The 11,911-nt window shown below is 40.3% G+C and overlaps 1 protein-coding gene across 3 annotated transcripts in view; it reads left to right on the forward strand.

Moving 5' to 3' along the window:
• The window catches only part of LOC141111118 (interleukin-18-like), a 91,459-nt gene extending 89,765 nt beyond the window's left edge, over positions 1 to 1,694 (forward strand). For all 3 annotated transcript variants that reach the window (XM_073603148.1, XM_073603150.1, XM_073603147.1), the window contains exon 6: positions 691 to 1,694. In XM_073603148.1, the coding sequence (XP_073459249.1) occupies positions 691 to 906 (216 nt within the window). In that variant the 3' untranslated portion in view covers positions 907 to 1,694. The remainder of the gene's footprint in view (positions 1 to 690) is intronic.
• Positions 1,695 to 11,911: the final 10,217 nt, after the last annotated feature.

Here is an 11,911-nt window from a genome sequence, read left to right on the forward strand (position 1 = left end):
AGGAGTCATGCAACCTCATAAGACAGCCAGGGGAGAATAAAAACTCCTCCTACAAGCTTTAACCAGACACTGATAGAAATCACAAGACTGCTATAACTGCTGATGAGAAAAGGTATCTAGCAGCTTGTATTTATGAAAATAATTGCATTTCCGTGTTCTGTGTGCTGTGGGGGACCAAATATAGTAAATGCAGGGTCCTGGGTTTAGTAACACTTTATAAATAACAAACGTGACATACTTACCTGCTCTGTGTAGTGGTTTTGCACAAATCCTCCTCTTCTCGGGTCCCCCGATGGCGCCCCTCCCTCCTGTCGAATACCCCCATAGCAAAAATTTTCTATGGGAGCATCCGCGCAGGCTCGCTCTCGGGCCACTGCTCTGTGTGTTATGACTCTCCTCATTGGCTCACTGGCTGTGATTGACAGTAGTGGGAGCCAACGTCTCAGCCAATGAGGAGGAAGAGACTGCTGCTTTCTAGCACATCGCTGGGTCAAGATGTGGCTCAGGTAGAATGAATGAAGGTAAAAAACTTAAGCCTTTACAACCACCTTAACTCGCTAGCAACGCAAATATATGTAGAAAAATATATATATATAATATCTTAAAGGACATCCTCATTCATTCATTCATTTAAAGGAGTATTTTTTGGCTTATAAATGCAATAAACCCCTTTTATTTCATTTCTTTCAGCAACGTGAGCTTCCTCAAGATATACCGGGGGTGCAGAGTGAGATTATCTTCTATCAAAAAGTATTTCGCAAAGAGCACCCAAACTCGTTCTGTTTTGAGTCATCACTCAAACAAAATTGTTACCTTGGTTTCAGTGCAGACGACAATAATAAAAAGCTGGTTCTAAAGCACCTTCCTGGAAATAACCTCGATGAAACAATTATGTTGTTTGTATGATATCTGACAACGTGCCAGCATTTTTAATGAGACGTCTCTAGCAAACCATAGGCCTTGTCTCCGTTTTGGTAGATAGATATGATCATTATTATTAAGTTGATAGGGCCCCTAACCATTCTTTTTTTATGGTATGTGGAACTCTAGCCAAATATTGGTTCCCTTTGGAAAGGGTGGGGAAAAGTTAGAAATGAGTTGATTTTTCTGTTGCCCCGGTGGGGACCTTTCTCCTCACTAGTAACAAGTGAGAGGACATCTCTCTGACCCAGGACACCACAGTAGTAAATGCACTTTATAGTAGATTGGAGAAGAGCTAAAACCTACATTTTTGGTTGTTTTTTGTTCTCAGTGTCCCCTGGTGAGTTTTCCATTTACTTCCTTTTTTCAGTAAAAATATTTTCACCAGTACAGGAAGTGAGGGGAAATTTACCAAACAGGTTTACAGATAGCAATACAAAAAAAAAAAACCTGACAGATGATCTAATCCTTCCTGCTCTCCTATTAAAAACTGACCACACTAAGCAGTAGTTAACACACAGTAGTGTTACTAAGCCCACAACAGTAAAATCAGTCTGTATTTGCAGCAAAGCATGCTTGGTAGACTCACGGTGGAACCTAAGGGGTTAATCCACTGCATTGTGTATAAAGGCTGTGTGATCCCATCTTCTCTGGTCCTCCCCTTCTTCCACTGACTCCAGTCCATTTCCCGATAGAACAGAGCCTTTGGAGTCAGTCTGCACATGCTCAGTTTGGTGTGTATTGCTAGAGAGCTTTTTTTTTTTTTTTTTTTGGGGGGGGGGGGGGGGGGATGCATGTGATCAGCACAGGGCCAATCAGCACTGTCAAGATACAGGGTCAGGGTCCTGGACCCTGATAGGACAATCAGGGGAGACTAAAAACTCCTCCTACAAGCTTTACCAGACACTCATAGAAGTCACAAGACTCCTATATACTGCTGATGAGAAAGGGTATTTAGGAGTTTATATTTACTAAAACAATTGCATTTCCATGTTCTGGGTACTGCGGGAGACCAGATATAGTGAATGCAGGGTCCTGGGTTTAGTAACACTTTAATTCTCTAGCTGTGCTGAGAGCCTGCTCTCTTCCAATGATCAGACTTGTGCTGACACACTTTGGCACAGCCATTCACTGGGAAGATTAGTGTGCTGCTGTTTCTCCTCCCCCAGCACTCTAAGTTCCTTAGAGAACAGAAGGAATGTGATCACTTATAAAAAAGTTCCTTAGAGAACAGAAGGAATGTGATCACTTATAAAAAAGGGGAAAATGTAATTATAATGTTTTTATACGTATACACAAAATGTTGCCTTTTATTTATATTTTAAACTGAATAGGTTGTTTTACAAGGCGAGGGTTGACATATTAATTGACGCAGTAAATGTTTTTTTATGAAAAGTGAGGGCTGAGGTCCTGTGGGTATAAAAGGATATTTTTGTGAATAATATTTATGGTGACAGTCACCTTGCTGAAACTTTTTTTTGACCTGGTGGTAAAGGTGTGCGTTTCAGAATATATTTTTATCAGTTCTGAGAATGTAAAGTAACCTGTATTTCCTGTATCTAGCAAATGATGTTCATGTGGATTTTTGAAGGGTGTATAAAAATATTTAAGGCTTCTGTTACATACTGTCTGCACATTCCAAATTTTGTTAAAAATAAAATTTTATGTTAAAAAACACTACCGCTTGCCTCAAATACTTTTGAAGGTTTTTTTTTTTCTTCTAAACAGGTTCATTGATTTTTGTAGATTGATCTTGCACGTGTATCTATGTATTCTACTTTCTTGTACGTTATTTTATTCATTTTCAAGTATATGTTTTCTTCTGAATGGGCACAGTGTATAAATGATTCTAAATAAAGAACAATCCGAATTGTTTAAACTAACACTGCACCTGTGTATCTAGTTTAGCATAAGGTTAACTGCAGTCTGCTCAAATAATTTGTAATAAAAAACATCTTTGCCATTCTGAAGCTTCCCTCCAACCACTTTGCATATTATTTTATATATACTCTGATTCTGTACTTGCCAAATATGCTGCAGAAATCTCCCTCCACTGAGTTCGGCTGCATCCATTTAACTGTGGGCAGCTGAAGCTGCTGCCTGTTCACTTCCTGGAATTACACAGAGGCACACCTCCAGCTCTGCAGCTTTAATTGGTGCTCTTATGACTCACCCCTCCTACCTTCCTGGCAAACTCTCATGAGAGTGAGAGAGAGAGCTGTGTATGATGTCATAAGCCTAGGCTAAGACCAGACAAACAGGAAGTGGGCTGTATAAAGTATTTACTGGCAGAAAAAAAAAAGTTTTACTATCCAAAGTTAAAACAACAAGGGCAGAAGATTTAATAGATAGAAAGATGAAAAAATGATTGAAGTTCTGCTTTAAAGTATAACTAAAGGCGAAACTTTTTTTGTTTGTTTTGAATTGGCCAGAGAGGGCTTAGAACACACCTCAAATTTATATTGATGTCACTGTCCTCGTTCAGCCTTCCTGTTTCTCTCATTTACTATTGTCACCAAGTGAAATTTAAAGAGTAACTCCACTTTTGCTGACAAAAAAAAATCCCCTCTGGGTGATCTATGTACATTGCAAAGATTTTAACAAGCTTTTTTGCGGATTCCTACCTTTTTGTTGTTTGTTATTTTGTTATAGCTGTTTGTTTGTCTGTGTCCATGTGCCAAGTGAATGAGAGTGACATTAATAATCAGCTGCTGTTGCTGCACCTGCAAGGTTCTAATGAGGAAATTGACAAGGTCTGCATCCCTTTGGATGTGATTTCCCTTTGGGAATATCTCATCAAAAATGCCAATTTTGTTGCAGGGAATGCCCAAAAATCTGACTTGTATCTTAGTGCAGACTTCTGGGAAATTAGTAAGTGAATAAATCAAGCAGGGAATAACATTTTTGGGGGGCATTCTGTACACATCTGTGTACAGAGCACCTCCAGGTGGCCATATTGCATTTACAGAAAACCACAGCGCCTGTAAATTGAAAAGGAAAGGTAATTTTTAATAACATGCAATTACAATATGACTTGTGTCACAATTGCATATGCTATATTAGTTCCCACAACAGTGGAGTTACCCTTTAAAGAAAATCCCACATTTTGGGTTAAGTTTATAAAAAATGTTCCCTTTTTGTTCTACTTTTTTTTTAATTGTTTATTTAACATTTTTGCATGGTATACATAGTAGCATTTTTATCACAATCATTCCAAGTGATAAACATAAACACTGTCATTGAAATAATTACAGAATTAGGACGATTTAAAGAACCTATGAGATAAACAAAAATATATAGAGAATGCTATCTAGGTAATAGGAAGTTGTAATACACCTATTGTAACCTTTCTGTGGAAAGAACGTAGCATTTCTTTATGAGAAATTGAGGTACCGGTGAGAGGGACCAAAGGGAACATTAGGTGAAGTCAGCATAAACAATAGAAAATAATAGATAAAGAGCTCTATGTATATCTAAGATTTTCAGTTGGAGCCGGTTGCAACAGCACTATACTCAGAGTCATCCCATGTCTGCCATATTTGTGAAAATTTCTGTGTGGAATCATCAATTATGGCTGTTAGATGTTCCATTCTACGGATGTCAGCTAAAATTGAGAGAGTTTGTGAGAGTGTGTGTGGGGGGGGGGAGCCAAAGCTTAGGGATAGTTTTTTTGGCAGCAAGTAGTACGAAAGACATCAGTTTCCGCTTAGTTTTGTGAACCCCAGGGAAAGGGAGGCCTAATATAAAGGGCATGGGATTCAGGGGTATGGAGACTTCTAGCAGCCTTTCTAGGAGTGTTTAGATCTGATCCCAGAATTGGGAGACTAAGGGACATTCCCAGAAAATATGAAAATGGAAGCCCACTGCTTTATTGCATCTCCAGCATAGATTTGAAATTGTGGGATTATATGCGTGTAGTCGTTCTGGAGTTCTATACCAGAATAGTAGGACTTTGTAGGCGGATTCCTTGTGAGAAACACAGCGGGAGATTTTTGAGGTATATTCCCAGATACTTCCCCAGTCAAACAGAGATATGTCATGTTGAAGGATCTGGGACAATTTCCTCATGTAGTGGTGGGTGTCCACTTTCAAAGGGGTAGCCTTGTGTAATATTTTATAAATGGTGGAAATCAATTGGGGTTCGTAGGGTCCCTTGGCACAAATCAATTCAAAGTCTGTAGGTTTGTCTAGGAATAGGGTGAGGGATTTAGTGGAGAAGAAATGTCTAATTTGTAAGTAGGAATAAAAAAGTGTTTTGGGTAATTGGTGTTGTTTTTGAAGGTCAGCATAGGTTAATAGGTCTTGTAGCCTTTTTGTTCTACTTTAATAAAGTTTTTACTATTTCACAACAACTAGTGGTAACCAAGTACTCCTGTTTCCTTATCTTATGCGCCCCTTGACAGGTGTACAATCATAAGTATCGTTTCCTCAAACATCCTCTACTTGGCAGGGGGCCCCCTGCGGTAGCATGTTCCTGGCTGATATTGCAGCAGCTTGTGATTACAACCTGGCCAACTCTGTAACAAAAGCATTAAAATTCACAAGCCATGAAGTCCTGGGCACAGGAAATAGGATATATGAAGTGTAGGGATCCACTGCCCTCTACTGTCAGCTGCTACGATCACATTGTAATGTATATTTATGTATGTCACTTCCTGACTCTGGGGTTGTTAGGAAAAGATCCTGGGAGGAGGTAGTGGAGAGAGAGAGAGAGAGAGAGAGAGAGAAGGCCACATAGCATGTCCATGCTACTATTACCAGATCAGAAGAGATGATTATGCAAGTATTTCTATGTTCTAGTAGTTTAACTGCAGCAGCCCATAGCTTTGTGAGTGTATTGCTTTATCCTTGTGACAAAGGAGTATCCCTGTCCTATTACTATCCCACTTGCACAGTGCCCGATAACTAGGACTGCATTCCTGGTTGGTTAGGTAATGGTTGGAGGGTCTCCTCATCACCACCAGTCTTGTCTTAAAGTGGATGTAAACCCACTCTCATCCTTTCTAAACTACTGCCATAGTGGTTATCCATAAGGATATACATTCCTCCTGCATGTATCTTTACCTGTCAAATGTCTCCCCTCTCTGTCTGTTATGAGACCCGAAAAACTGCAAGTTCTGTGGGTGAGTCTGTTGTCTGGAGCTCGGTGGGTGGAGTCGTAATGTCAGTAGACTCCCCGCCCACCTTTACACTCCCCTTGTCAACATGCATTTTCTCCTGTGTATTTCTTACACTGAACTTCTGCTATGATCTCTAACATCCAGTCAAAACCCAGAAAAGTCACCACATGACTTCAGCATGCCCAATCATGCTGAGGTGTGGAGCAGCCAATCCTGGGAGAGCTGGAGAAGAAAGGAGGAGGGGATCTGAAGTACACAGAATGACTCCCTCAGGCTCGTGCATGAGGTATGTAAATCACCTGTCATTCACAGCAAGGGGGAAGAACTGACTACTATTTCTCTGTGTCAGTTTTAATCTCACTGAAAAAAGATAAGAGGACTGCTCGGAGCTGGATTAACTCTTCATGTCAAGACTGGGCATAGATGACATGAAATCATAAACTGTACAAGGTACAAGCCTTAATTAAAAAAAAAATGTTGAGTTTACATCCACATTAAAATCTCTGACAATGACAAACTCCACATCATCCTCAGGAGCCCCTGCAATGCAACATTCATTTGGAGGTACTGCTATAAATAATTATATATACCTGAGTATGTGCACAATTCTACCAGGACTCCTATCGGGCCCTTTGCTGATAATATCTGTTTGTACATTGAATGTATGTTCTATTATTAATCTTTTCTTATATAAGGCTTGTATTATTTATTTACTGGTGTACATCTATATGCTTAAGAGCAATGTCATATGCTGGTTGCAGTGGTTCTTCTTCTTCCAATCATTTTGATTAGATTACTGGATAATTTATCAGGATGGGAATCCCCTCTGTTCACAGAAGCCCTGCCCTGGGTGGAGACACTGACAACTTTATTATTAATCCCCTTCTTCCACTTAGCAAAGGTAAGTGTTCTCTTATTTACCTACAGGTGCAATATCTTATTTAGGGAGGGCAATTTCTCATAACTCCCACCAAAAGAGGGCTACAGAAGCTAAATCAACTTCTACAGGAGGCTACGGGTCCAGAGCTGGACTTATTATCATGGGTGGAACCATATATAAATCTAGATCATCATGCATTATACAGAAACCATCAGGGAACAAGCTGACAATAGACCCGAGAGTTCAGAGCAGGTTAACCTGAGGAAACAGGAACCATAAAAAAGGATAGATAATCCAATTATTAGCTTAAGAACAAGCAGGGTCATATATCAAACAGGAGAAGGTGGACAAGTTCACCATAACTGATGACGCAATGGGCCATGTACACAGCAGTATGGATGTTTCCTGCACCCTATTTTTATAAATTGCTGATTCAATTAAATGAACAGGCAACCCCAATGAAGGCAGAAATATATTCAATAAAATCACTAAACGCATTTTTCTAACTGCAGTGAGTGTAAGTGCCTAAATTTGACTCGATTTTACCTTCTTGTAGTAGTAACAAAACTGACTGGGCAAGGAGGGGCCAGCTTTAGGGGGCCACTGAGGTGTGCTGCAGGCACATATGCTAACAAGAAAAAGCTGAAAGGAGAAGGAACAAAATAAAATTTTATAGGTACAAAAAGCGGGACTTTTAGGGTGCCAATAATTAAACACCTTATTTAAAAATGTAAACATTTTATTGAGTAACAATATTTTTAAAATTACATTAAATAGTCAAATACATACATTTCATACCCTATTGCAGCCACTTGTGCTCATCATGTTTCGCTCAAAGGAGCTTCTTCAGGAGCCTTATAATGCTGCATGAAGTTGATACTGAAAAAAGAATATGTAATTGAAAACATTAAACAATATTAACAATAAAGTATTTTTACAACAATGAAGTTACAATGAGTATATATTTACATTTATATTTGACAAAATTGCATATAATTGTTATCAGGCCGAGAGAAAAACACCTACCAAATGCTTTAAAATCAATTCTTGAGCCGGTTAGTTCAGACAATTCTAAATCCTGGGTCAAGGCAGCACGTTGCAACCATAGGGAGAAGGACATTTTCTAAAACTGTATAAGGGAGGCGTTTTAATACAATTAAATGGGACAATGTTGATATCTAATAAAGAAAATTCTAGTTTATCCTAGATGAAGGAAATTACCTTTTTCACATAGATGTCTAAGTCTGACCAATCAATTCCTAATTTCTTATGGGGCGTACACACGGTCGGACTTTTCAGCTACAAAAGTCCGACAGCCTGTCCAACAGACTTTCGAAGGACTTTTGGCGGACTTTCGACGGACTTGCGGCGGACTTTCTAACGAACAGACTTGCCTACACACGATCACACAAAAGTCCGTCGAATTCTTACGTGATGACGTACACCGGACTAAAATAAGGAAGTTGATAGCCAGTAGCCAATAGCTGCCCTAGCGTGGGTTTTTGTCCGTCGGACTAGCATACAGACGAGCGGATTTTTCGACCGGACTCGAGTCCGTCGGAAAGATTTGAAGCATGTTTCAAATCTAAAGTCCGTCGGATTTGAGGCTGAAAAAGTCAGTTGAAAGTCTGGAGAAGCCCACACACGATCGGATTACCAGCCAGCTTTAGTCCGTCAGCGTCCGTTGGACTTTTGTAGCTGAAAAGTCCGACCGTGTGTATGCCCCATTAGAAATAAGTGAGTGACTGCTGGGTTTTAGGAAGGCAAATCGGCAGGTGGCTTTATCCTGATAATCAGGGGAAGCCCACAAAATAGGAGCCTACAGCAGTGGCAATCCCCACTGCTATATAGACTTGTTGGCTCAAAAAATCATCCAGCAAAAATCCTAAAGAGAGGAAGAGGAAAAATATGTATAATATATATACTGTATGATGTCTCATAAAGAGTTATCATTGCATGGGACGAGACGGGGCTATAGAGTCAATTAAAATGAAGAGCCAAACAATCAATCCTCCCATAGGAGTGATCAAGAACTTGTCTAGTGATGGTAAATAAAACCCTCCATAAAAATTGGTGACCTGTTTAACCCTCGTCTCATCCACAACACTATGCTGTATAGCTACTTTTGAAAACGTCCTCCAACCGAGTCACCAGGCCCCTCTACAGACCAGCACGCTGCGTGATCTCTCCAAGATGGGTCCTCCCCTGGGATCTCCTCGGCTGTCCAGCTTCGTCACACAGGACTGACAGCTCAGGACCATTCCTCGGCCACGGTGGCAGGCTCCAGACAAGCCTCTGGACCCACCCCTGCGCCTCTGTATCGTGGGCCTCCCGATCGGAGGACCACAAGGTAGCTCCTTAACGCATACCTGTCGGCCAGGAGGGCCAGCAGGTGGCTGTAAAACGAACCCCAAAATATGGCGTCTCTCCCATAAATACCCTCGCCCAGAATGCAACTCGGAGGACCACCTCCATCGAGCGTGCCTCTGGGACAGAGAAGCATCCATTCGCTTCAACACGTTGCTTTTCCAAACCTGACCAGTGGTAACAGTGACACCCACCGCTCAGCACGGAAGTACACACAACGTCAGCCAAGCTGGAACAGAGGCAAACTTTAACCTTCCTAACGCACAATTTACTAAATTTACCTAACATGCGGTAGATTGCAAATCTACCAGCGCTACAATAATTTTTCCCCAGCCCAGCCCCCCCACCTTTACTCAACTCTGGTCAAACCAGAGCTCCCTCTGGGTTACATGAATGGACCATTCCAAAATCTACTAAAATAACCTATATCAAGCTTCCCAATTCATATATGGCAGACAATGGCCCTCCATTGCCGCTCCAGTGGCTAACACAGGTTCCTTCAACTTAGATGCCTGGAAAGCCTCGCAACTGAGACACTGTATCCTCTCTCTACCAATCCCTCTGGCATTTTTAAGACCCCTTACTCAGTTTGAAATGCTATGCCCTTGAGTAGAATTATAGGTGTCTAATAATGTTGAGATATATATATATATATATATATATATATATATATAGAGAGAGAGAGAGAGAGAGAGAGAGAGAGAGAGATAGAATATCACTATAATGCCATGTGCACACGATCGGAAGTGCCGCCAGCAAAGGACCGATGTGAGCTTTTGGTCGGAAAATGCGATCATATGTATGCTCCATTAGACTTTTGCTGGCGGAATTCCAGCCAGCAAAAGATTGAGAGCAGGTTCTCTATTTTTCGGGCGGAAAAAGTTCCAATCCGAAAATGCGATAGTCTGTATGCAATTCAGACGTGCAAAAAATCACGCATGCTTGGAAACAATTCGATGCATGCTCGAAAGCATTGAATTTCATTTTTTCGGCTCGTCGTAGTGTTGTACGTCACCGCGTTCTTGACGGTCGAAAGTTCAGAGAACTTTTGTGTAACCATGTGTATGCAAGGCAAGCTTGAGCGGAATTCCGTCTGAAAAACCATCCAAGTTTTTTCTGACGGAAATTGCGCTCGTGTGTACGGGGCATAAGAATTGGTTAGTTGTTTTATATTTTCTCTTCTAGATGTTCTCCTTTTTTTTTTGCTCTTCCTTCTCTGGTTTCAACTCCTTGGAAAACTAAACTGCAGGATATGTGATGGTACAAGTTGCTGATAAGAATACAGGAAGCTGCTAAAAATGACTTCCTTATCAAAACCAGTCTGAATCGACCAAATATTGTTGAATTGTCTTTTTTTGAGAGTCACATGATATATACACCCATTTAACTGTTCCCTTGCTACTAAGAAGATATGGACTAAACTATACGATCACACCTATATCACGCCTACAATACACTTAATACACAACCATAACTTATGCATATTCATACGTATATATATATGTATAACCCATAGATGTAAGTTAAGAAACACTTTCACTTTTGCTCGCTTATAGAAGCCGAGAACTGTGTTGTATTTCTCCACTGCAGTGAATAAAAGCACCTACTTATCTTAAGATCTGGACTCACTATCTCATTATCTGTCTTGTTTTAAGACCCCTAAATTGGATTTAACAGAATGGTGCCTTTCGACTCAGATACAGTCCAGTGGGCTCCCGGCCAGGGAGACAAGAAACTCATGCTGAGCAGACAAGTGACCACGGTAAGAAACTATTATTCTTACTTATTCTGCTCTCCGTGGCGAGTAATTAGTCAGTGTCTGGGGTCCATTGACTGAAGGAGTCTTATGCTGTTGATGAGATGGTGAGATTAAGGAAAAAAAATTGAGTGCTAACCAGAGTAATGTTGATGTTACACAGTTTGACCCAAATAACTCCTTTACTTTACCTGTTGCAGAAATAATAGATCCAATAATATTTATCAATGTTGATGGTTTGTTTATATGCTTGGGGTGTCAATAGATTTATGAGACTTGTGAGAAGGTGTGACTAGAGGACTGTAGTAGTGATCCTGTGTGGCGAGTAATGCCTATGTGGCAAGTGTACAGGCCTGTGTGGCAGAGGTGTAACTAGAACCTTCAGGGCCCCGGTGCAAGAAACCATGATGGGCTCCCCCTTTCATCCGAGCTCCGGGCTTCCAATTTTGGGAGGGTGTCCATGGACATCCTCCCAAAACCGTGATAAATTATATGTAAGTGAATAATTGCGCTGATATTAACCTCTCATATGCAATCCTTGGTGTATAACTTAATGTTTGACAGAAAATTAGATAAATAAATATATGAATAAACTCTGTATATATACACCTATATCAAAATACTGTGAAGTAAATACCACAATAATCCTAAAATTCCCGAAAACTGCATAAATCACTTATGTGCATCACCAAAAAATGTGTCCAAAATTAAAAACCTTGGTGCATTCAGTGCTAATTCTCCTGGATAAAATGTCAAGATTATATAAATAGCTAATATGCATCAACAATAAGGGATCAGTAAAAATATTTGCATAAAATGATTTCAGTGCGTTTGAACAATAAATAATAAATAAATAAATGAGTAGAT

Source organism: Aquarana catesbeiana, linkage group LG10, assembly GCF_042186555.1.
Source record: "Aquarana catesbeiana isolate 2022-GZ linkage group LG10, ASM4218655v1, whole genome shotgun sequence".
Classification (NCBI taxonomy): Eukaryota; Metazoa; Chordata; class Amphibia; order Anura; family Ranidae; genus Aquarana; species Aquarana catesbeiana.